This window comes from Argiope bruennichi, chromosome 10, assembly GCF_947563725.1.
Source record: "Argiope bruennichi chromosome 10, qqArgBrue1.1, whole genome shotgun sequence".
Taxonomy (NCBI): domain Eukaryota; kingdom Metazoa; phylum Arthropoda; class Arachnida; order Araneae; family Araneidae; genus Argiope; species Argiope bruennichi.
In genome coordinates, this window is record NC_079160.1 from 47,971,197 (window position 1) to 47,993,288 (window position 22,092).

Genomic DNA, 22,092 nt, shown 5'->3' on the forward strand with positions numbered 1-22,092 from the left:
CTTCTGATAATTGTTTCCTTTTTTTATTAGGATCGTTTTAATCACATTTAACAAAGCATTTCAATTCTACCTGGCCTGTACAAACAAATGCAAAAAATATTAATAGGGAAGACATAGTTTCAATAAAAGCAAGATAATCTGTATTTTCAAACGAAATTAAATACGCAAACAATGGCAACAAATTCTTTATTGAAATGCATTCCATATGCACATAGGTTTTATTTTATTTATTTTTTTTTTTTTTCGTATAATCTTAAAGAGATTTAAAAAATATAGTTGCTTTCTATACTTACCACGGGATATAAATTTTTCATCTGAATGAAAAAAATCTGAAATTAAATTGAAAATAGAATAAATATTTATCTAAGATTTGTGATTATTGTTTTCGAGTGCACAAAACAAATTAATTTTATCTGTAGCGCTAGAATTGAAACAACGATAAGGTTTTTGCCAAGCTGTTGCCATAAAAATCAATAATTTTCAACAAAAAATTCTGTGATACATACTTCCATCTAATCAACTCTATTTAAAAAGAGTAGTAGCGTTTTCCACAAGGATTGCTGTAAGTTTTTGCAAATAACAATGATTATTTTAATCATAAATATTATCACATGAATTTCTTGTAATCCTAATAGTACACGTATAATGCATAATACTGCACGATATTGAAAATTTTTCGCAATATTGTATAATAAAGTTGAATAATGAATAGTATAATATTGCAGAATATTGTGCAATAGAACGTACTACTTCAGAAAATGAGTGCTGTAAATATTCTCAATGTGTATTTAAGTCTTAAAAATACGTAGTGCCTGATATGTATTGTTACAAATCTGTGATGCTGCTTCCCAGCGTAGTTGGTTTAATCACTGGAAAGACCGTTTTACGATCATCTCAGTTGAATGCTGTTCGGAAGCAGAATCAGTGATCTTAGAGCTTGGCGACAAACTTGGCGATCATTTGGCGACTTGGTGACGAAATAGATATTACTGGAAACTTCCAGAATTTTAGCGATTTAGCCAATTATAACAAGTTGCGCCTGATTGGTCCAGAAACTTCTCGACCCGACTCCGAAAACTTTAAAGGCTGGCAGTCTCAAGCCGAAATCAATCGTATAAAGACTCTACGGTTATTAGCTGGGTCAGTCCAGCGTAAAGCTCAAGCGATTGCCGAATTGAGCTGTGTGCCGAGTCCTGTTATTCCTTGTAAAAGCAGCATTGTGTCGTGATTGGAGTAGCCAAAAATGCAGTAGTGAGACGGCAGTTGGATACAGCTAAAGAGAGGAGACAGTGGAAATTTGCAGACGTTTGGAGAGACCGTAAGTGAAGCTACGTGAATTCCCACCTCCTGCTGAATTCTGTCTAGCCACTTTGTGTGCTGTGACTGCTATTGCTACCGATTTCTACCTGTGGACTTCTGTTTGTTGTAGTGTGCTTCTGTGTGTTTCCTGTGTCTGTCTCGGCTGTATATTTGTCGTCTTCGTGTTAATAAAAGTCGTCGTCTGTCGCTAAAGGACTGTTCATTTCATCGACCAACAAATCAAAAAGGACCTCGATGAAAGAGTAAATCCATAACAATATAGATGAAATCATTGTTGTGTTTTGTCACCAGTTCTGTTTTATTGAAGTCAAATTTTGTATATTCATTCTTAATCGAAATCGAATGTTCCTAAAAGATGTATAATTGCATCCTATCTTACATTAACCCCTTGAGGCTATACTATTTTTCTAAAGTTACGTTGTTGTTGTTTTTGTTTCTAATGGCACTTGTCACTTGCTGTTAAAGTTACGTGCGCAATGGCTCTAAAATTAAAAATTGGTGGCATACATATACAAAGAGCATGGCTATTTTTATGTATTTATTACACATATGCAGAAAACAAGTACTCATTTCATTATCGCAAAAGTTACGTTTAATATAAAGAAATTTTATAACCTAATGACTGTTAAATTAATGTAATTAAAATGCTTATATAATTAATTTTTTTATAAAACAGAATTATTAAACTGAAAAATTAAGGAACTGCTACTATAACAATGTCAAATTTATAATACAATGTACTTGCAATATAAGCTTCACAAACTAGAAAAATGCTGAAATCCGATACTTCTACAATAGCTCCATTATCCAATTTGTTTTAATGGCCCTAATTAAATATCTGCTAAATGAATGAATAATTAAAGACGGGTTATCACTTTAAAAGGGGGTTTCAAAAATTAAAAAGTAACGAACGCTGGAGAAAATTTAAGCAAACAGTTTCCTGCCTTATTTGGAAGCATTTATTGGTGCCATTTTCATAATTATGAACCTTCAACTTAATCTCCCTGCAAATCTTTTCCAAATTTTAGACCTTCTCTAAAAATTCTCTTTTAAAAGTGAACTCAGGAAACTAATCTTTTCCTCTCTTTTGTATTAAATAAATATCCTTCCCAGCAGCCAAGATCTCCGAAATTTTCCAGCAGGTAATTAATAATCAAAAATAATAACTATTATTAAGATTTGGCAATTACCAGCCAATTTATTAAGCGGCTCTTCGTAGTTCCTTGGAGCGTGTATAATTCGCTCAAGATGTAAGCCTTGATTAAACTTCCAGTAGCGTATTAAAGGTTGCGAGTAAGCCTCTGCGCAAATGTCTTTCCGCGGAATAATGGCACTCGGGAAGAGGGACGCCGCGGCTTCAGCAAACAAAGAAAAACTACCTTTTTCCGTAAAAGACGTGACGTCGGTGCAGAATGGATATCATGATGACAGATTATTTCTAAATTGAGATTTCTTGTTGTCCGTAATGGGTTAATGCAATTAACTACCTACGCGTGCAGAAAATGGATGATTTAAAAATGAAATAATCTGTCCTTTTAAGTGAATGATATTGCTTATTAAAATACGAAAATATTAATAAAAATAAAACAATGCTTCTTTACGTGAATGATCTGGATTATTAAAATACAAAATTATTAATAAAAACAAAAATAAATTACTATCGTAAAGCTGGAGGGCAAAGATAGATTCCTATATATCTGAATTACTATCTGGCAGGATAAATTGTTGATGTTTGAAATCGTCAAAATTAGGGCATGAAAATCACTTCTCAGTCCCCAACTTCTAAGATATTGCAGTTATTAAAAAGCTTTAAATACAAAACTTATTTGCCTTAATGACGCGCTAATGTGGCTACTTGGATTTATTTGTCTATCCTCAATATTAAGAAAGTTATAGCGAAATTTCAACACCCCACCATTTCCACCCCTTTTGAGCTAGATGGGCCATTTACAAACTCATCCGAGGTATTTACAAGGCCGCGGTGGCCTGGTGGTAAGGTCTCGGCTTGTGAGCCGTAGGGTTTCAGGTTCGAGGTTCTTCGGTGGTCCGATTCCACCGAAGAACCGTCGTGTAAGGGGGTCTGTTGCACGTTAAATCCGTCATGCCAAACGTCCTCCCACCGCTGGTGTGGTGTGGTGTGGTGTGGTGTGGTGTGGAGAGGGGGGGTGTCAGCTCAGGTGTCGTCCTCGTCATCTGAGCGGCTTACATCTTGAGCGGTTCAAAATTACGAGGTCCGTCCCAAAATAGCCCTAGTGTTGCTTTACAACGAGACGTTAATATAACTAAACTAAACTAAAAAAACCCGATGTATTTACATTTTTAACAACCTATTCCAAGCCAGTTAAAATCCAAACAAAATTACTCTAGTAATCCTGTTTACAAGATAACATGGACAAAGCGTATGCTATATATAATATAAACTTTTTGGAATGATGATTTTAGGTTTTAGGGACCATGATCGGTGAAGAACTGAAGAAATTTTTCCAAAGTCATATCATGAAAGTTGTTGCAATAGGTAATCTTCCTATAGGAATCTACCTAAAAGTAAAGTAGTCTACTCCCTTATGTGAATAATCTTGATTATTATAATACAAAAATATTTTTAAAAATATTTAAAAAATGATATATTTGCTTATATTATAAAGGGAATTTAAAAAGCAGTATCTCTATCCTTTCTACGTCAAATAAATTTTAAAAAAACTGTCAATCTTTTAGATTTTCTATTGAATATAAGTTATTTTTATTCATCACTTTTTCCAGAAAGTTGATTATCTAGGAACGTTAGAGTAGATCAAACAAATTGAATCATTTATATTCATTTTGTTCTTGGAATTCCAAATTAACTTATTTGATCTAATAATGGAGATTATATAACCATCCCTGTAGTGTCCATAACATTATTTTTGATTAGGATTCGATATTAGCATTTATTTATTGTTTAACATTTTACTCCGGGAGTCGTTTTCCGGACTAATTCTGTTTTTCTTAGCCAGTCAATGCTCTTAAATAATTAATTTTCTTTGATTATTTGGACTAGATTTATCATTTATTAATTATTATCATTATTTAGTCGCTGCGATAATTAACCAAACTAATATGAGTATGATTTATAAGAAAATAATTCGAATTACCGAAGCAGTGTTGTTCTATTTAATGGAATATGAAATGGCTAATTCGATTCTATGTTAACCGTCAGTAATTTTTTAAACCAACCAACATCCATAATCTAATTAAACAATGCATTAAAGATTGGTTTCGAACAATTCCACCTTACTGAAATACGCCACATTAAGAAGGATATAGTTTTGGAAAGCAAAAAAAAAACAGCTTTTTATTATATATTAGTGCACAATATATTTTGCAGTGACAGATCATTTCCTACAGTTTTTGTCAAGAATTATAGAGCAGCAATTATAAATAAAAAAAATGAACTATCAATGCGATCTGAGAACAGATATATCATGTTTACAAATAAATTATTTTGCTAAATGAAAGCTATTTTTATTAAAAGCAGAAAAAAATAAAAGTAAGTTTCCAATTACACTTAGAGGTCGCTGTGGCCTGGTGGTAAGATCTGGGCTCCGGAACCGGACATATTTTAGGTTCGAGATTCGATTCCACCGAAGGACTGTCGTGTAAATGGGTCTGGTGCACGTTCAATCTGTCGGGACCTAACCTCCTCCCGCTGATGTGCTATGGAAGTTTTGAGAGGGGATGCCAGCTCAGATGTCGTCCTCGTCATCTGACCGCGGCTCAAAATTACGAAGTCCACCCCAAAATAGCCCTAGTGTTGCATTAAAACGGGATGTTAATACAACTAACTAAATCCAAGTACACTAAGACAGTTGAAAGGCAAAGTAATAAATTCTATGGAGGAAGGGGGGTGGAAATAAGTATTCTTAAAAAAAGCTAATTTTTGTTAAAATGAAGAAATTCTAATTTATCTTTTGTTAGTGTGAATTATTCACATTTAAATAAAATGTCGTTATTCTGGGACTTTATATTAAAAACTAGGACATATAAAAACATTCTTTAATCACAGTACATGACGCTAAACTCAGTATTGTCCCTTTGAAAAGCTTTTTTTTTTTTATCACGTGAGAATATGAGGTTGTCTTCGTTTGAGTTTTTTGAAACCACTAAATGCACGGGCAAAAAAAATTGGAGATTTATCGCTAACAAAAAGTTACATTTTGGCTCGAATGTCCGCCATGTACAGAGTATGGCACGAATGTCGAAAGTTATATATATATATAATTTTCTTTTTAATTTTCAATTTTCCTAGCTGCAAAGAAGTTTTGGAACTCAATTTTTGTGCCTCGAACTATTTTGAGATGGGGCGGGGGTGAAATCGTTTTCTAAATATCGACGATTGCATAATCTGACAGTCACGTGATTATTTCAAACCGGTTTAAACTGGTTAATGACTTAAATTAATTAAGGCAATCAATTTCATTAAAAAATTAATATTCTCACAAGATAAGTAAAATTTGCAATAGCAGATTTCAATTTTTTAATTTGCCCTTGCTGCCATCTTTAGATATAAATAAGAGTAACAATTTTCTTCAAGTTAAATTCTCAATCAAATAAAGAAATTTTTTTTCATTTTATTTTACGTTAATCATGCATAGTATTTTAAATGTGAATTTTATAAAATGTTTTAATGTTTCTAACTGCATGCAGTTTAACTATGTAATTGTAACAAACACCAATTATCTTATTCTTTCCATAATTTTCCCAAAACCATTAACTAAATCTTCCCAACCAGGTGCTCCACTCTAAGACATCAAACGTTCCGTCTCTAAACCTCATCCCCCCCCCCCCCTAATAACTCAACCAAGTGTACAGAATCCGGTTCCCGCACGTTTTAAAATACCGATCAATAGCTGAATTAAAGTTTAGTTACCACTAGATCCCGGATCTCTTTTAACTGCAGTGATTTGGACAGAGATTTCCTCCAACTGGGGGCCCTGTTCACAAAGTCAACCGGCACTCTATTATCACTCTGTGTGCGCAAATAAAATCCACTGGTCGGCCTTACGTAAACACCCCACATTAGACAAGCACAGAATTGTAAATCGATGGCTCGGGTATCTATATTTTTGTACCCCAGCGGAAATCGATGGTATCCGAGAGTTATCGGAAAACAACGCTTTCTTCCACTTCATTGTTTACGTAAAACAAACCTCCGGTGGATTATTTCCACAGATAAATATTATGCTGCTGTTATCTCTCCAGTTAAGAGTAGGTCATTTCGAATTCGGACATTATGGACAGCGATGAACTTTGGTAGTGCACGAGCTCCAATTTTTGTTGTGTTGTTTTAGTTATCCTTTTTCAATATGAAAAAAGATGAGTCCGCTAATTTATATTTAATGGGATCTGTGATAGTTTAGTTTGCCAATACAAGGACAAAGAGCTGCTTTGTCATCATGGGGTGGTGAATGGGTAGTTTATTATAATGGAGTTATTCAGATAACTATCCTTTGTATTGGTAATTATTCATTCGACGCTTTTGTGAATGTTGTTTTTTGAGTAGATTTAGAGAAAAAAAATTGTTTTGTGTGACATTTATTTTAAATTTTATTTTATTGTTCATAATAAAGCGGTATTTTAGAAAATTAAAATTGTATTTGATTTAACACTTCTTCGTACTAAATAATTTATAATGGAGACTATCAAACATTGTGTCCTTGGTTGATGACTGAAAAATTGACTTGATCTTCCACTGGTATATCTTGAGTCAATTTTTTTAAAATTGCGATAATATTTTACTTATTTGAGGGAGAGTTCTTGAATTCAAGGTTCTTAACCTCCGAATATAACAGGTGAATAGAATAATGGCATTGCAATGAGATTACGTAGTAAATGGTTAGTGATAAGATCTTGAATGAATATGCATCTTCCCAAAAATTACAAAATTGTGATTTAGGCTAAAAAGTTCTTCAATCTATATGGTATTAACAGAGCAAAAAGAAAATGGCGCAATTCACAAGTAAGCAATTCGTGTCAAATGACAAAAGAAATGATGTTTTAAAACAATTGCTTTTTCAATGCGCCGATGACATATATGACGTTTTTTTCACACATGATACATCTGTCCTGTCACCTTGCTGCTCCAGTTTAGGTTTTGCGTAAAATGACATTTCAATGAAGTATTTCAGATAGAGATATCCTAACCAGAACCAATCGCCTAATCTTCAGAAACCAATATCCTAATTAATTTCGCTGCGCATTAATTTAAAAGCGGTTCTTATGATTTGTGTCAACTTTATTGTATATAAAATTAAAATTTTATTCTCCTGAAAAATTTCTTTTTAGTCCATAAAATCTTCTTTTGGAAAGAATGTTTACTATTCGTCTTTTGAAAAAATTAAATACTTCGAGAATGTAAAACCGAATAAATTTATTTTTTTTAAAAAAAATGAGTCACTATAGATTCACATTCTAAAAGGAGGATCGCAATGTTTAAAAGTTTAGGAATCTCTCATTTATATTATTTAATATATAGGTTTGTTGGAACAAATCCACGATTAACAAAATCTGCCCCTTTTCTAATAATTCGTTTAAATTCAAAACCAACAGTTTTGTTTTCTTCTCTGGAAATAGGTACAGCTATGATGTATTTAAATCTTGTCGTTTCACTTAAGTGCGAAATCTCTAATAATTTTTAGAGAGTTTTGAAATGCAAACATTGTAAATGTAACATTGTACAACTGTAAAATGCTGAAAATGGCATTTAAAAAAAATGTAAATACATTATATGTTATCAGAGAAAAGATTCATTAAAATTCGAAATTACGAATCTGTAAAATTGCTTCCTTGCGCAGTTACTTTCATGGTAAGGGGGAGAGTTTTATAGACTTAACTAACTTAAGTATAGAGTGATTTTTTCTTAAATTTTGAAAAAAAGTTAACATTTTTTCCATATTTTTAGTTGTATTGTTTTAATTGTATTGTATTGTTGCATTGTTTTAATGAAAACCAAACCGATTTTTGAAGTTCCATCAAATATTTTAGCACACAGTTTTCATCAATTGTTGATAGAAAATTGATTCTGTTTATTAACTGCATTGCTTATGAGTGGAATAAAAAATTGGTTCTAATTCCATGAAAGATAACGAGCAATTAAAATTTTCTAGACTGTTATATTTTTAAAGGCCGTTTGATGTTGTAGGCGTTAATTCCATTATGGATATTCATGTACAGAAAAAAAATCAATCAAAATATAAATTTAATAAAAGTAATACGAGCTTAATGCAGTAATTTGATGCTTAAAATTATTTTTGAGGGAGTAAAAAATATCAATACATGCCTAAGAGATTTGGTTGAAAGTAAGCACAACGAACGTTTCCGATGAATTAATTGTTTGCCAAATGCGACTAGTTGTCTCATATACAAAGAAATTGATTATAATATTTATATCAAAAAAGTATTTTGTCACAACAATAAATCAGAGTTTTCATGATAAATATCTTAATCAATCGTACTTCCCTCACGTAAATATTTCAATAATATTTCTAAAATTCTATCTCGCACACTATAATTGTGAATAAAATAATTAAGATAGTAAACAACAACTAAGTATTATAACTAAAAAACGCAAATTTTATTTTCGCATCTTATTATTAAATGAATACAATTCGCTGCGAAAAACTAGCGTTAAATGAAAAAGTGTTCCTTCAAACATATCCATAAATCAACTAATGAATTTTTAACCCTGTTCAAGTAGAAAATAGTCTGCATTCTTATATTTCACTTTTCTCGAATAATAGTTAAAATCCAATCAAGATAGTATTTCAGTTTTCTAATATATTATGAGAACAATATTTCAGAATTTCATCTAAGAATTAATGAAAAAGAGCGTCAAGAATGGGCACGTTTCTTTTAATTACATTTCACGGCAGAAGAAAAATATGCGGAAATTGCATGATTATAGCGTTTTGAAATATGCGGGGAGACAGTTAATCATCATAATTAAACTATTTTCTAAATACGTTTAGATAAATTATCTGCTGAAGATTTATGTTATTTAATTAGTTTCATCTAATTATCACTTCTTCATTCTCTAGTTCTCCATAAATCTAATAATTTAATTTATACTTTCGTTATTCTCCTTTCATTGTAACAGCACTGTAAGTAAAAGATCTTTTATAAGAAAGATCCTGTTTGTATTTTGGAGCTTAATGATATTCAAATTATGTTTACCTGTTTGTAATTTATGCATTAGGAAATACACAACTCTTTAGCTTTTATGCATAGGAAATAAACATAGTAAATATATATAAATTAAGGAAATTTCAGATTTATGTGCAATTTTTTTATCATTATTCATTAAAAAATGATATTCTCAAGAGATGCTTTTCAGAACTCTTGGTTAGTTGTAAACAGGTTTGGAAATATTTATCGTAAAAACAAAACATTAAAATATGAACTCTGAATACACTAAATTCGGCTTGACAACCTTTTTGTCTAACGACACCAAAGTAAATATAACAGCTCTATTTGTCTTTTTAAGGAATTGTTGATTATCCTGAATTAATTAAATTAACATTTTATTTAATTTAATAATTTTAGTGAATTCTGATTAGGTATAGTATATGGAATTTACTCATTGGTCGTCATGGTATGACTGGTATCTGGTTATTTCATTAAGACCTTGACATCAGCATAGATGACCGGCAAATTGGTTAATTTAGTCATATTAATGTCCCGTTTTTCAAAGCAACACTAGGGCTGTTTTGAGATGGACTTCGCATTTTTGAACCGTGGTCAGATGACGTGGATGACACCTAAGCTGGCACTCCCTCTCCAAATTTCCACACCACACCAATGGGAGGATCTTTGGTCCCGATGGATTTAACGTGCACCAGACTCACTTACACGACGGTTCTTCGGTAGAATCGGGTCTCGAACCTGAAGCCCTCCGGTTCCGAAGCCGAAATGTTACCACTAGGCACTGCAGTAAGATCGGCAAATTAGATAGATATCTTAGCTATCGATTAGCGCTGCCAATCACACTGTCTGCATTTCAATATATAAAATAGCAGATTTCACTCTTTTACATATTTCTGTGACTTGATATGACAATATTAATTGAAAGAATCATAATATGTGACCCCTTGTATGCAAATTATTCCATTAGGGCAATGACAGGTTTGTCGTTAAACCCTGTTAAAAAGATTCACTAAGATATTATATAATATACTAATTATGTTCATATAATCTCACAAAATAAACCTGAAAACCAATATTCATTTTTTACCAATTTATATAACATTCTATGGAGATCAATATGTTAATAATTATTAATCTGATATTGGAACCTAATTTTACATAGAAATTGAACATATTGCACAAATTCTAAATTAAAAATTGTTATATCTGTCGTAGACAGACATATATCAAGTTTTAAATCAACAACAAACGATAGAGTTATCAATAAATGATAATAATTGATTAGTCAATTAACAACAAGATGTGGTCAACTTTTCAAATTGATTTATTCAAAGGCAAAGAAAAGTAATGGTAGCCCTGCCATATTAACTTCAATTATTACTGTCCGTCGAATCTTTTTCGCCATCTACAGCAAATTTGCGTCATTAAAATCTCATCTTATGCAGATGGCACGTGACAGATTACGTACCTAACCGATTATTATATGTAATCTTCCGAAACCAAGAACTTTCAGATTGGTTGAAATGATATGAGGCTGCAAGTGACGTCATGATACTCAGAGGAAGTTCTGCTGCACGCGATCTTCTCGTACCGGATTAAAAATTGAAAAGCACGGTAACCGTAATGGCTGCAAGGTTAGTGATTACATGATAGCTTGGCAAGAAATTTCTGATGTTATAGTGTATCATCCAGGATATTTTTTTTTCCGAAGAGCTATGGGAGAAGTCCTGAGTAGGAAATTGGATGGTTGCATCCAAATGTTGTTTCTGGGTTATTTTTTGGGAATCTGGAAAATATAAAATGAGCCTAACGTGGAAATATTACTTTCTATCAGATTCGAATATGCATACCAAATAATGTTAATGTTTTTGAAATGATAAAAGAAATTTTGTAAATTTGTTTCATGCAAAAAGGATACAGTTGTGAAATAAAAAAAAGGGCATGGAGTTTTATATATGATGTATAAATGAAAATAAAATATTTTATGCTTTCAAAATTGCTCATTTTAAAGTGCGCTATAATAAATATTGATTTGATAGAAATTTTTGTTATGAAAACTTACAAAATATTCCAAATGAACTGTCCTTTATTATTTTATTATTGGCAAAGCAATAAAAAAAACATAATACTATGGAATATTTTGAAAAAACAAAATAAAGAAAACCATGCGTTCTTGTTTTTTTTTCCTCTTGAAATGATGCATTTTTATTTACACAAATCAGTTTCTTTAGTACCGATGTCATCATTCTGAAAATTTTAGTTACTAAAGTTATTTTAGTATTATTAAAATTAATTACCGTTATAAAAACTATATTGTTGTTACTAAAATTATTACTAAGAACAAACATAAAATTCTCTGGGGACATAACTTGGTAAGCAAAAATCATAAAACTCAACAGCACATTTTAGAAGATGGAAAAAATTTCAAAAACTGAATTTGGGACACATCAAAAATTAATTCTAATCGCCATAATTATTTATATATTTACATAAATCAAATATATTTTCAGTTCAAATCGAATTCTCGACTGCTGAAACAAAACCAAGAAATCTGCAAAGATATGATAATGTATGGGCTTTTTATTGGACATGGCTGCATGAGACATTTTTAGATTTCTTAATACGATTTTGATTTAAATTTCATATACAACATCTGAAACCATTTCTTTTCTTATCATATTACTACACTAGTTACATCTTATCTTTTATCAACAAAATATCGAGAACTATATTTATCGAATTTTGTTAATAAAAGAAGAACTTGGTTAGTTAATTTATATATTATTATTCTGTAACTTTCTCAATACGCTAAACAACGTGCATACCAGATTAACATGAAGCTTTCCAATTCACTACGGAAATTGAATACGTGTATTTTGATTCTACCCAAGTGCTATATTAAAGCATGACAATAAATTATAATGATTAAAGAATAAAATTTGATTTTTTTTAAAGCAATTTTTGTAAAGAACCTTAAAACAGACACAAAAAATTGCTTTTGAAAAGTCAGCGAAAATATTTCTTTACCAGTAATTTTGTATTTCGCATGTCAAATACTTTTAATCAAATATCTATACATAAAATAAAATGAAGTCTCTTGAAAGCGTCTGTATGTTTGAAAGAGGAAAACTCGAGAAATACTTAACTGGTATTGGATAAAATTGCATAATTTTGTAGGGCATTTATTAGGGAAGGTTTTATTATATTGAAGTCATATCAAAATAAAAAGAAAGAGTTTTATAATTGCGATTTTAATTATTTACCTACAGTGATTCGCGCATGCGTAAAACAACAATATCTTTTTGCATTTATCCGTTCATGTGCAGAAACCTCAAACTGCGCATGCGCTGTGATATGCAATATATTTCTTTGTTTATGTATGATTTTAAACAGCGATTCAAAACTCGTTATGCCCCCCAAAAAATTAACTGATATTGGTGATATTTTAAAACAGATTTTCTACTGTATACTTTTAGTAAATTGTTTTGTCTATAAATATATCATATTTTTACCTTTTAACAGTCCAAATATTTCTGAATGTATGCTATAAAAAATTGTTTTTTAGTTACTTTTGATGATTTTTAAATATATTTTTATGTTTGTTTGATATTGCGTGACATGCCCATGTCACATCGGGTGGATGCTAGACTTAAGTTAAAATCTAATTTTTCCTTTTGGATGTTATGCCACGGGTAATACTATACGAGTATTGCTAGTTGTGTAATAAATTAAAAAACATCAAAATTCATTGTAAAAAATATCAGTAACTTCAATGCGATATAATAATTTTCTTTATTCCAATTTAAGTATAAGCCACTTACAATATATATCTGTCTATAAAAAAGATTATGATAAAAGAAAAGCAATTTATATATTTTCACAAACAATTCAATTCATTACACAATTTTCACTTAATATTGAGCAATAAAATTGAGCAGATTATATATATATATATAATATGATCCTTATTCAATAATAATTTTCGTTTAATTTAGTTGAAAAAATAAAAAAAATATTATTATATAATTATTGTATCACAATCAACATACAAATTGGCTACATTCTTTTATATTTCAAAGGTTATACTAGTCGCATAACTTTTGAAAGCAAAAAAATGTGGAAAAATAAATCGCATGATTAAAATAATTATTCTAATAAGAAAAAAAATTAATATAAAATTCACTATTTAAAACAAAATATTTGTAAACAGAAATAATACCAAATTGTTTCGATGGTTTGCAATTAAATTATTGATGACAATTAAAATAGAATAATGATAAATATATAATTAAACTGGCCAACAAAAAAGTCCCTATTTAAATCCAAATGAGAATCTTTAGTGTCCCTTGATCTTTTTAATTTAACAACACTTAAATAACATGCGATTAAATAAAATTATGAATTAACAAGCATATTTTGAATTGAAAGTATATTTAACTATTTACAGCAGAAAATCCAAGTCCATAAATACATAATATATCATGAAAAAACATAAAATTATCACTGCTTTAGATTCTCAAACATAGAATAATCATAATCAAAAATAATAATTTTTTTTTCTTCTTCTGTAAGCTTGATCAAATTTCTCGTAATTATTAACACAGTTTCTTTATATACATTTTGACAGAAATTTTCCCATTTTAATTTTAAATTTATTTAAAGATCTTTCTTTTAGACTTAGTATTAAATCTACATTCATATGTATGCAAAAGAGAAAACAATCCACAGATATTAATAAATATGATGAGACATTATTACAAAACGTCTGAACAAAACAGATGTATCAGGATTGTCTTTTACATTAAATACTGAATTACATAGACATTGCACATATTATTAGACAGAAAGTCAATGTAAATGACTAGTTTTAATGACATAAATTAACTTTCTAAAAAACGACTTTTTTTTTTTCAATTTTTACAAGCTTATTTATTTAAAGGGTTTTCTAACTCCTGTTCTATGAATCAAAATCCTAACTTGGACAGACATTTTTACTTTAAATTCAGTTTAGCTTTCAATTTCTTTAACTACATGCAGTGTCAAATTGGAAATCGTAAAAAAATGTGAAAGTAGAGTTTAGCATAATAAAAAATGAAGAATGTGGAAGTAAAAATTAAGAACTGATTTTAAAAGGTATAAAATTTTGGCAAGTAATACGGATTTGGAAAATCATTTATTATGCATTTATAAAATATACTTTTCTGATGCTTTAATTTGTTTCAGCCTTCTTTAACTCCAAAAAATCAATTATACAAAAGCGATTCTAAAAAAGTTCAAAAAGTAATCAAATATTTGCAATATTTATTTCTGGTCATTGGCACTTATATTTATCGAAATTTCTATATCTCAAATTTCTCTTTTGGGTAATTTTAAAATTCGTTGTTTAGAGGTTCGACTGTATTATTTTTAGTCACTAATTCACACTTTTTTTGATCAATGGAATTTTTTCTTACAGATTAAATTAGTACAACAATATTGTATTTATGATCCGCATAATTCTAAGAAGTTTATCTTCTTCCAAAATAAGATTTTCAATGCTAGTAAAGGCTGTGACTCGCATTTTTTTGTTTGAAAAAGGAAAAACAAAAACGGTCAACTGTAACACAGATTTTTAAAATGGGTAATGTTTACAGGAAAATATTAAGTGATTAGTTGAATAATTATAATTTGTCATTTCTTTTATTAAAAAATCCTAATTCTTTTTTTTAACCCGAAACATATTTCTTCAAAAAAGGGCTTGTAAAATTTTCTCTTGACATAATTAAGCATAAATAGAATCTAATTAGGACTAGAACCGTTTCAGTTTTAGGATGAAGAGAAACTGCAATTCTAACATTAGTAAACTGTTTTTTTCTAGAGAATAATGTCATGAAACAAAAGTGGATATGAATCAAAAATTTAAAAAAAGGGAATCGAGTAAATAATTACTAAACTATTGAAAAAAATTACTGAAAAAAATGAAAAAATTAAATTTTTTGAGTTATTAGATTTTATGAAAATCATTAACAAATTAAATCACCAAAAATTAAATTATTGAAAATACCAACAACTTTCTATCAAAATTTTGTTGATCGAAATTTTTTATTATTATTATTTTCTTCCTATTGCATAGCAAATAATCAAAATGAAATCATTGTAATCATTCTAAACTTTCAAAATATTAAATATGTGTTGCCATTTCGTCAATAATAATCGCTAAATAAAAGAAATTCAAAAAATGGGGGGGGGTGGGGTGGAAAGGACTAAAAAATTCTAACGAAAGAGGAAAGATCAAAATAATAAAAACTATCAGCAAATTAAATTATATAATTACTAACATTTTCTATCAAAATGTCACTAAATTAAATTCTATTTTAAACATCAAACCAGTACAAAAAAATTGAAATCATACAAACATTTCGCTACTTTCCTATTTTACCAACAAAATAAATATTGCAAAATACAAGAGATTCATTTAAAAAAAAGTAAGTAGAATAGTATTCTGAGGAATGAGAAACGATAAAAACATTCCTCAACAGAAAGTGGGCCAACAATTCTTCGGCGGATTTAATCGGAGTTGGGAGAAAAACGGAGAATAGAAAAGATAGGAAATGGCAGTCAGTCAATGCAGTATTTTTAGAAGAACAATAACAATCAGGAGAAGATGGCAGCTGCTAGTGCAGCTATTAGTATGGTGAGCCATATGTTGAAAGTAGAAGATTGACTACTGTTGTCAGGTTGTTCCGCTGTGCTGGACATAAGGTAACGCAGGTGCTTTTCTTGGAGGATGAAGTTTTCTTGGTTCGGAGTTTCAGCTGCAAGAGAAAAGGAAAAATTATATATAAATAGCAGAAAATATTAAGTGTGGAAAAGCTGAGCTAAGTGAAAATTCTTCTTCTTATTGCATTTCGTATTTAAAAAAAAAGCATCTTGTATACTAGCAGTCTTTGACTATTAGTTGTTTCTCTGAGATTAACAGTTGTTAAAAGTTTAAATAATTATTAAAATAATTAATTCAGTCAATAAAATATTTTTAAGATATATTATTCATAGTACTCAAATTTTGATAAACATATAACTCATGGTATTTTAAAGAATGTATATATTTCTGAACATGTGCTATGCATTTCTCAACTTTTCTATCTATATCTTCATACTTCCAATTCTATCTCAGAAAACAATTAGAGTTTTTAAGTTTTAAAGCTATGATATAATTTCTTTAATTTTTTTATTCTGGAAAGTTGACAATAAGCATCCTTTTATTTTGAAAAACATATGTGCCAAAATTTATCAGCATCAGACAAAAATTGAAGATTTGCATAAAAACCACATATATTAACGATACATGAAACTATTTACAAATTAATGTAATGACATCTCTTAATATAATTTAAATCCTAATTAATTCCTATTTTTTATCTTAAATAAATCCATATTAACTTCTTTCTAAATTGTTCTCTTTTTTCCGGATCCAATTCCACTTTTTAAATTTAATTAATTCTACACGCGCTCTATAAAACTGCTCATCTCAACATTTTCACACGCTCCGAGTGAAGAGATAAAACTCATTAATGCTTACCATATTCTTTAAAAAAACAAAGTTTCTCTATCCTAGATTTACATGTGCCAAAGAAATCCCTATTAAAAATCTCTTTTTCTCTTGTGTCACGATGTAAATGGACACCTGTTTTATCATTGCTTCTTGTACATAAAATGCCTCCTCAAATTTTCTAAATTTTCTTCTATTTGGGCACGTAACTGCTAAAATATGTTTACATGAATATATAATTTTAAAAAAATAAAGTTTCTTTAGTGTTATTTTAAAATATAAAAATATTATCCAATGGAATTTTCTTTAAAAAATACCTTAGAAATACATCACATATTGGTTTTCAATAAAACTAATATTCTAAATAAATTTCTAAATATGTGATTGATTTTTTTTTTTCAATAAAAAAATTAGTGGTTGAAAATTTATCTCATAGTCTGGGAAATTTGTATACAATAAGTCTTCAAAAGAATATTCGTAAGAAATGAATTTAACAAAAATATTAATCTTTTCCGATATGCCATTGCCATTTTAAATGCCATTCTTTATCGTACTTTTTTAATAAATAAAAAAATAACAAAATAAAAAAAATCATATTTCTGACTGAAATGGCAGTCCATAGTATTGCTCGGTGAAATTATACTATGAATAACTTTACCCATCGAATTTATGCAAAGGCATTCCTTCCACAAAACTCAAACGGCATCTATGGGACATTGTTGTCACAACAAGAACGAAAAATATATGAAAAAAGTCGGACGGAATCAGCGCACGAGCAACGCGCTTTACTACAAAGGAAATAAATAGAATCAGGAAAGGAACGACCGAAAGAAAGAAAAAAAAATGAAAAAGCGACGTAAACCAAACGATTTTGTCGAGGCGTCTACAAAATCGTGGGCTTAAAAGAAGAATAGAAAACGTACTATGACTTTGAACAAGACATGTTACGACTTGTTTTTACGGTTATTTATTTGCCTTTTTAAAACAAAAAATAAAATTGAAACACGAAATAGAGAGTTCACTTTCTTTTTCGTTTCTTTCCTTTCTTTAAAATCTTTTGTTTTGGTTTGCAGAGTAGGATTTGGTTGAGGGTTTTTCTCATTTTTATTTTAGAGGAAGTAGTTGATTTTGGGAAGTTCTTTCTGGTTAAAAGAGCGGGAAAAATCCATCTGGGCACGAGGAACAAAAGAACATTGAAGCTCTGAAGCGAGGTAGTTTCGCCCGCTGTGATGAGATTGTAAAAATTTCAAGCGTCAAGGAACTAAGGGGAAAAAGTAGAAGATATTTGGACATATAACTTTGTTATATCTATTGTAATACTGTTTGTAAATACTGGATTTTGTTTCCCCTGAAATAAAATTTGATTGTAAAAATGCGAACTTGGCCCTTAGTAGTAGCATACACCAAAATTGGAAAGATAAAACAGGATGTTTTATCTTTCAAGTTTTATTCTTACATAATATGTTTATCTATTTATTTCCCTTGAATCAGATTTCATGCTAATATTTTCGATATGTGAATATCTACATGGTTTTATATTAATTGATCTATTAACCTACGAAATTTATAGTCAAAAGACAAACAAATTAGATATTGCATTAATCTTTTAGAGAAAAATTATAAAAAGTGTACGAAAGCGTTCAAGAACAAACTAAAAAAATCCTCATAAGTAGTTTTAACACTTTGACTGCCTTGGTGAATAGTGGATTATAACATATAAATTACATTGTAAGAAATTTAGCGCAGTAGTCAAAGTGTTAAATCTTCTTCCCATCACATAAATTACTGAATAAGATACATGCAAAATACAAGCATGTGATATATTTATTGTCTCGTAGCATCGTTATATCTTAAAATTCTAAATATATAAATGTTAACAAGCATTTAGATATTTAGAATTTTAAATTTCCGTTTCCAGACAGTTTATTTCTACTGATAATAAAGTTGCATAGTTGTATGCGTTTCTATAGAACAGACTTTTGACTTCGGACCAAACTTTCCACATAAATATTTTGGCAATGAGAATAAGCGCCTCGAAGCAATTTATTAGATTTTATTAAAAAATTTAACGAGATTTTGTTTTTATTTTTGCCTTCAAAATTATTTTTGTCTTAAAATGATTCTTACACCATTTTAAAATTTAAGATTTCCCTTGTTTATGAAGCCAATTTTATTGTCAACAACATAATATAGGTTTCATTGTTGCAATGAAAGTCAAATTGTTTTCATTGTTTCATCAAATATTTAATCGCATGATTTTCTTCTACTATTAAAAGGCAAGGAAAAAGGATTCCGAAAATTATCGACTCATTTTACATGAAGAATCAATGAGTGAAATCATAATATTGTAAAAGAAAATTTACAACTTTTAATAAATTTCCAGATAAGCTTTTAATTGCACTACGATGATATGGGACTCGACTGCAATAAGAAAATTGAAGTACACCATAAAAGGAACAGGTGTAAGGCTATAAAAACAGCATGGTTTTCATATCCGACAGAATTTTATGTTTTATGGTGAAAATCCTGAATAGCAAGCTATGCATAAATTACTTGAAATTTAACGAAATCAATAATCCCGGCGAATCAACTGATCTCGAAAGCGGCTAGTTTCAAATATAAAATACTCTCTCAAATTCTACACTAATTCGGCACACCTCTTGGCCCTTATCTGTTATTTAAAAATGAGTCAGTTTCTCCTATTGAAATTTTTCCCTTTTAGTATATAGTTTGCTTCTTCAACTTCATCTTACTTGACATCGTAACATATTTTTCGCTCCGTTCCCAAACGTAGAAAAATATATTCTTGTATAATCATGTGATGTCAATATCATTCTCTACAGTTCGGGTATATTCTGCATAATTTATCAAGTATCCAGTCAAATATGTATCGAATTAGAAAGTATTTACTGTATATAGATTTTCTATTTTGTGATTCCTTCCCTTACTTATCCAGAAGCTATTGTTACGAATCTGTGATGCGGCTTCCCAGCATAGTTGGTTCCATCGGAGGTCCCAGAGCTTAGCGACAAACTTGGCGACCATTTGGCGACAAAATAGATTATACCCGAAACATCGAGAATTTTCCCGATCCGTCCAGTAGGAACCGAGCAACGCCTCGAACGTTCCTGATTGGTTGAGAGACTTCTAGCCCCGCCTCCTGAGACCTATAAAAGGAAGCAGTCCTGCCGCTGCCGAGTAGTTGTGAACCAGTGGTGAATTGAGTAGTCGTGGACCAGTGAAGTCGAAGTGTAGTCGGGATCGACGGTGAATTGAGTTGCGAACCAGTTGAGTTGAAGAGTAGTCGGGATCGACGGTAAAGAACTGGCCTTCCAGAGATAAGCGGAGCAGCGACGGAGTGAAGTTAGTGCTGAACTAAGCTGTGTGCTACTGTCTGTAGTAGAGTCTGTTGTATGCTGCACGTCTCGGCTGAAGATAATCGTCTTCTATGCTGTATATAGTTGTCGTCTTTGTGCTGTCCCGTGTGTCTTCGTGTAAATAAATGTCGTTGTTTTATTTTCTACTGCCGCCTGATGATTGAGCGTTCTTCACACCATATAACCCCCACTATCCAAACGAACCCTGAAAATTTCGTAACACTATGCTTAGTGTTGACATTAAAGCTTATATAAATCGCATGTGGCCAAAAAATTCTGTTCAGATTCGAATTAAACCTTTTGATTTGAAAAATGTGGTTCCGCTTACATTGTTAACTGTTTATTTAATAATTAACACTGAACAAATGAATAATATTTCTTAGAGGGGGAGGCAGAGAAAGACTATAATTTTTTAATAACAGAATAATTCTGCTATTAAAAAAATATAGTCTATTGGGAACTTTATTTCGGAGGATATCAAATCTCTTGATGTAATTTCTAAAAACTATCTGAAGTGATCACCTCAAAACTTTCAAACATACTCTGTAATAAAAGTGATATTCCTCTTTCTCTCTTTGCATTAAAAAAAAAAAAAAAAGATATTGGGTAAGATCGCGAATGACTCACATGACATTGACGAATAAAAATTAGGGAATATACATCTTTGGGGTGAATTTAGTATTTTCACTCAATCTAGTGTGCGATCTTTCGCTATTGCTTGTCGATAAATGCTTAGTGCGGGAGTAGTTAAGTAAAAAAAAATTCGAATATACATTTTGGACGCTTTTTTCCAAATGAAACAAAAACACAATTTTAATAATAAAATCATACATACTAAACTTTATTTTTTCACATCATTGCATTTTTGAGCTATCGCGTTAACATGTATGAAAAAATATTGACCGATAGTCGGTCAACTCCATAATGGAGTTGATAGACAATTTGATATGAATCAACACTTAAAATGCTATTTATGTATATATGTTACCGTTAAAGTATATAATGCAGTTATTTCATAGAATACCTAGTTATTCCATGAAATAACTGATCGTGTCCGTTGAAGTGTGTAATATGTTATTCATTTGACACTTTAACTAGTTATTCTATGAAATAACTAGGTATTCTATAAATTAACTAATGAGAGACAGTTAAAGTGTAAAATAAACAATTTATCTAAAATGAAATTAAACTAATGATAGACAATTAAAATGAAAAAGAAGCAATTTATCTAATTTATGCAGCATGTAAATGGTATTTATGGAAACGTACCATAAAATCATTTGTTACAACAAGGATTACTAAAATGACACTTGGAATTACAAAGAACATTATTTCTAAAACAAAAACATTTTTTATTTCTTAAACAAACAAACAAAAACATAAATGCAGTAGGGGTGGAAGGTAAATGTATTTGTCGTGCGAGATATATGATATAGATTATTTTACACTTTAACGGGCTGCAGATCATTATTCTATGAAATAACTAGTTAAACCATGAAATACAAGAGAGTTTTACACTTTAACGGACACTATCAGTTATTTCATGGAATAACTAGGTATTCTATAAAATAACGGATTTCATACTTTAACGGTAACATATAGATATATATAGATATGTACAGATATCATAATGTATATAGATGAAAATTAGTACAAATTTTATCTATATAGCTCTTTGCGTTTTGTAAT

The 22,092-nt window shown here is 30.1% G+C and overlaps 1 protein-coding gene across 3 annotated transcripts in view; it reads right to left on the reverse strand.

Annotated features, from left to right (window-relative positions):
* Window positions 1-13,453: 13,453 nt before the first annotated feature.
* LOC129988164 (uncharacterized) overlaps window positions 13,454-22,092 on the reverse strand; it is a 94,280-nt gene continuing 85,641 nt past the window's right edge. For 2 of the 3 annotated variants that reach the window (XM_056096317.1, XM_056096316.1), the window contains exon 4: window positions 13,455-16,292. In XM_056096317.1, the coding sequence (XP_055952292.1) occupies window positions 16,132-16,292 (161 nt within the window). In that variant the 3' untranslated portion in view covers window positions 13,455-16,131. Of the gene's footprint in view, window positions 16,293-22,092 lie in introns of all 3 variants that reach the window. The other variant, XM_056096318.1, reaches the window with a different exon arrangement.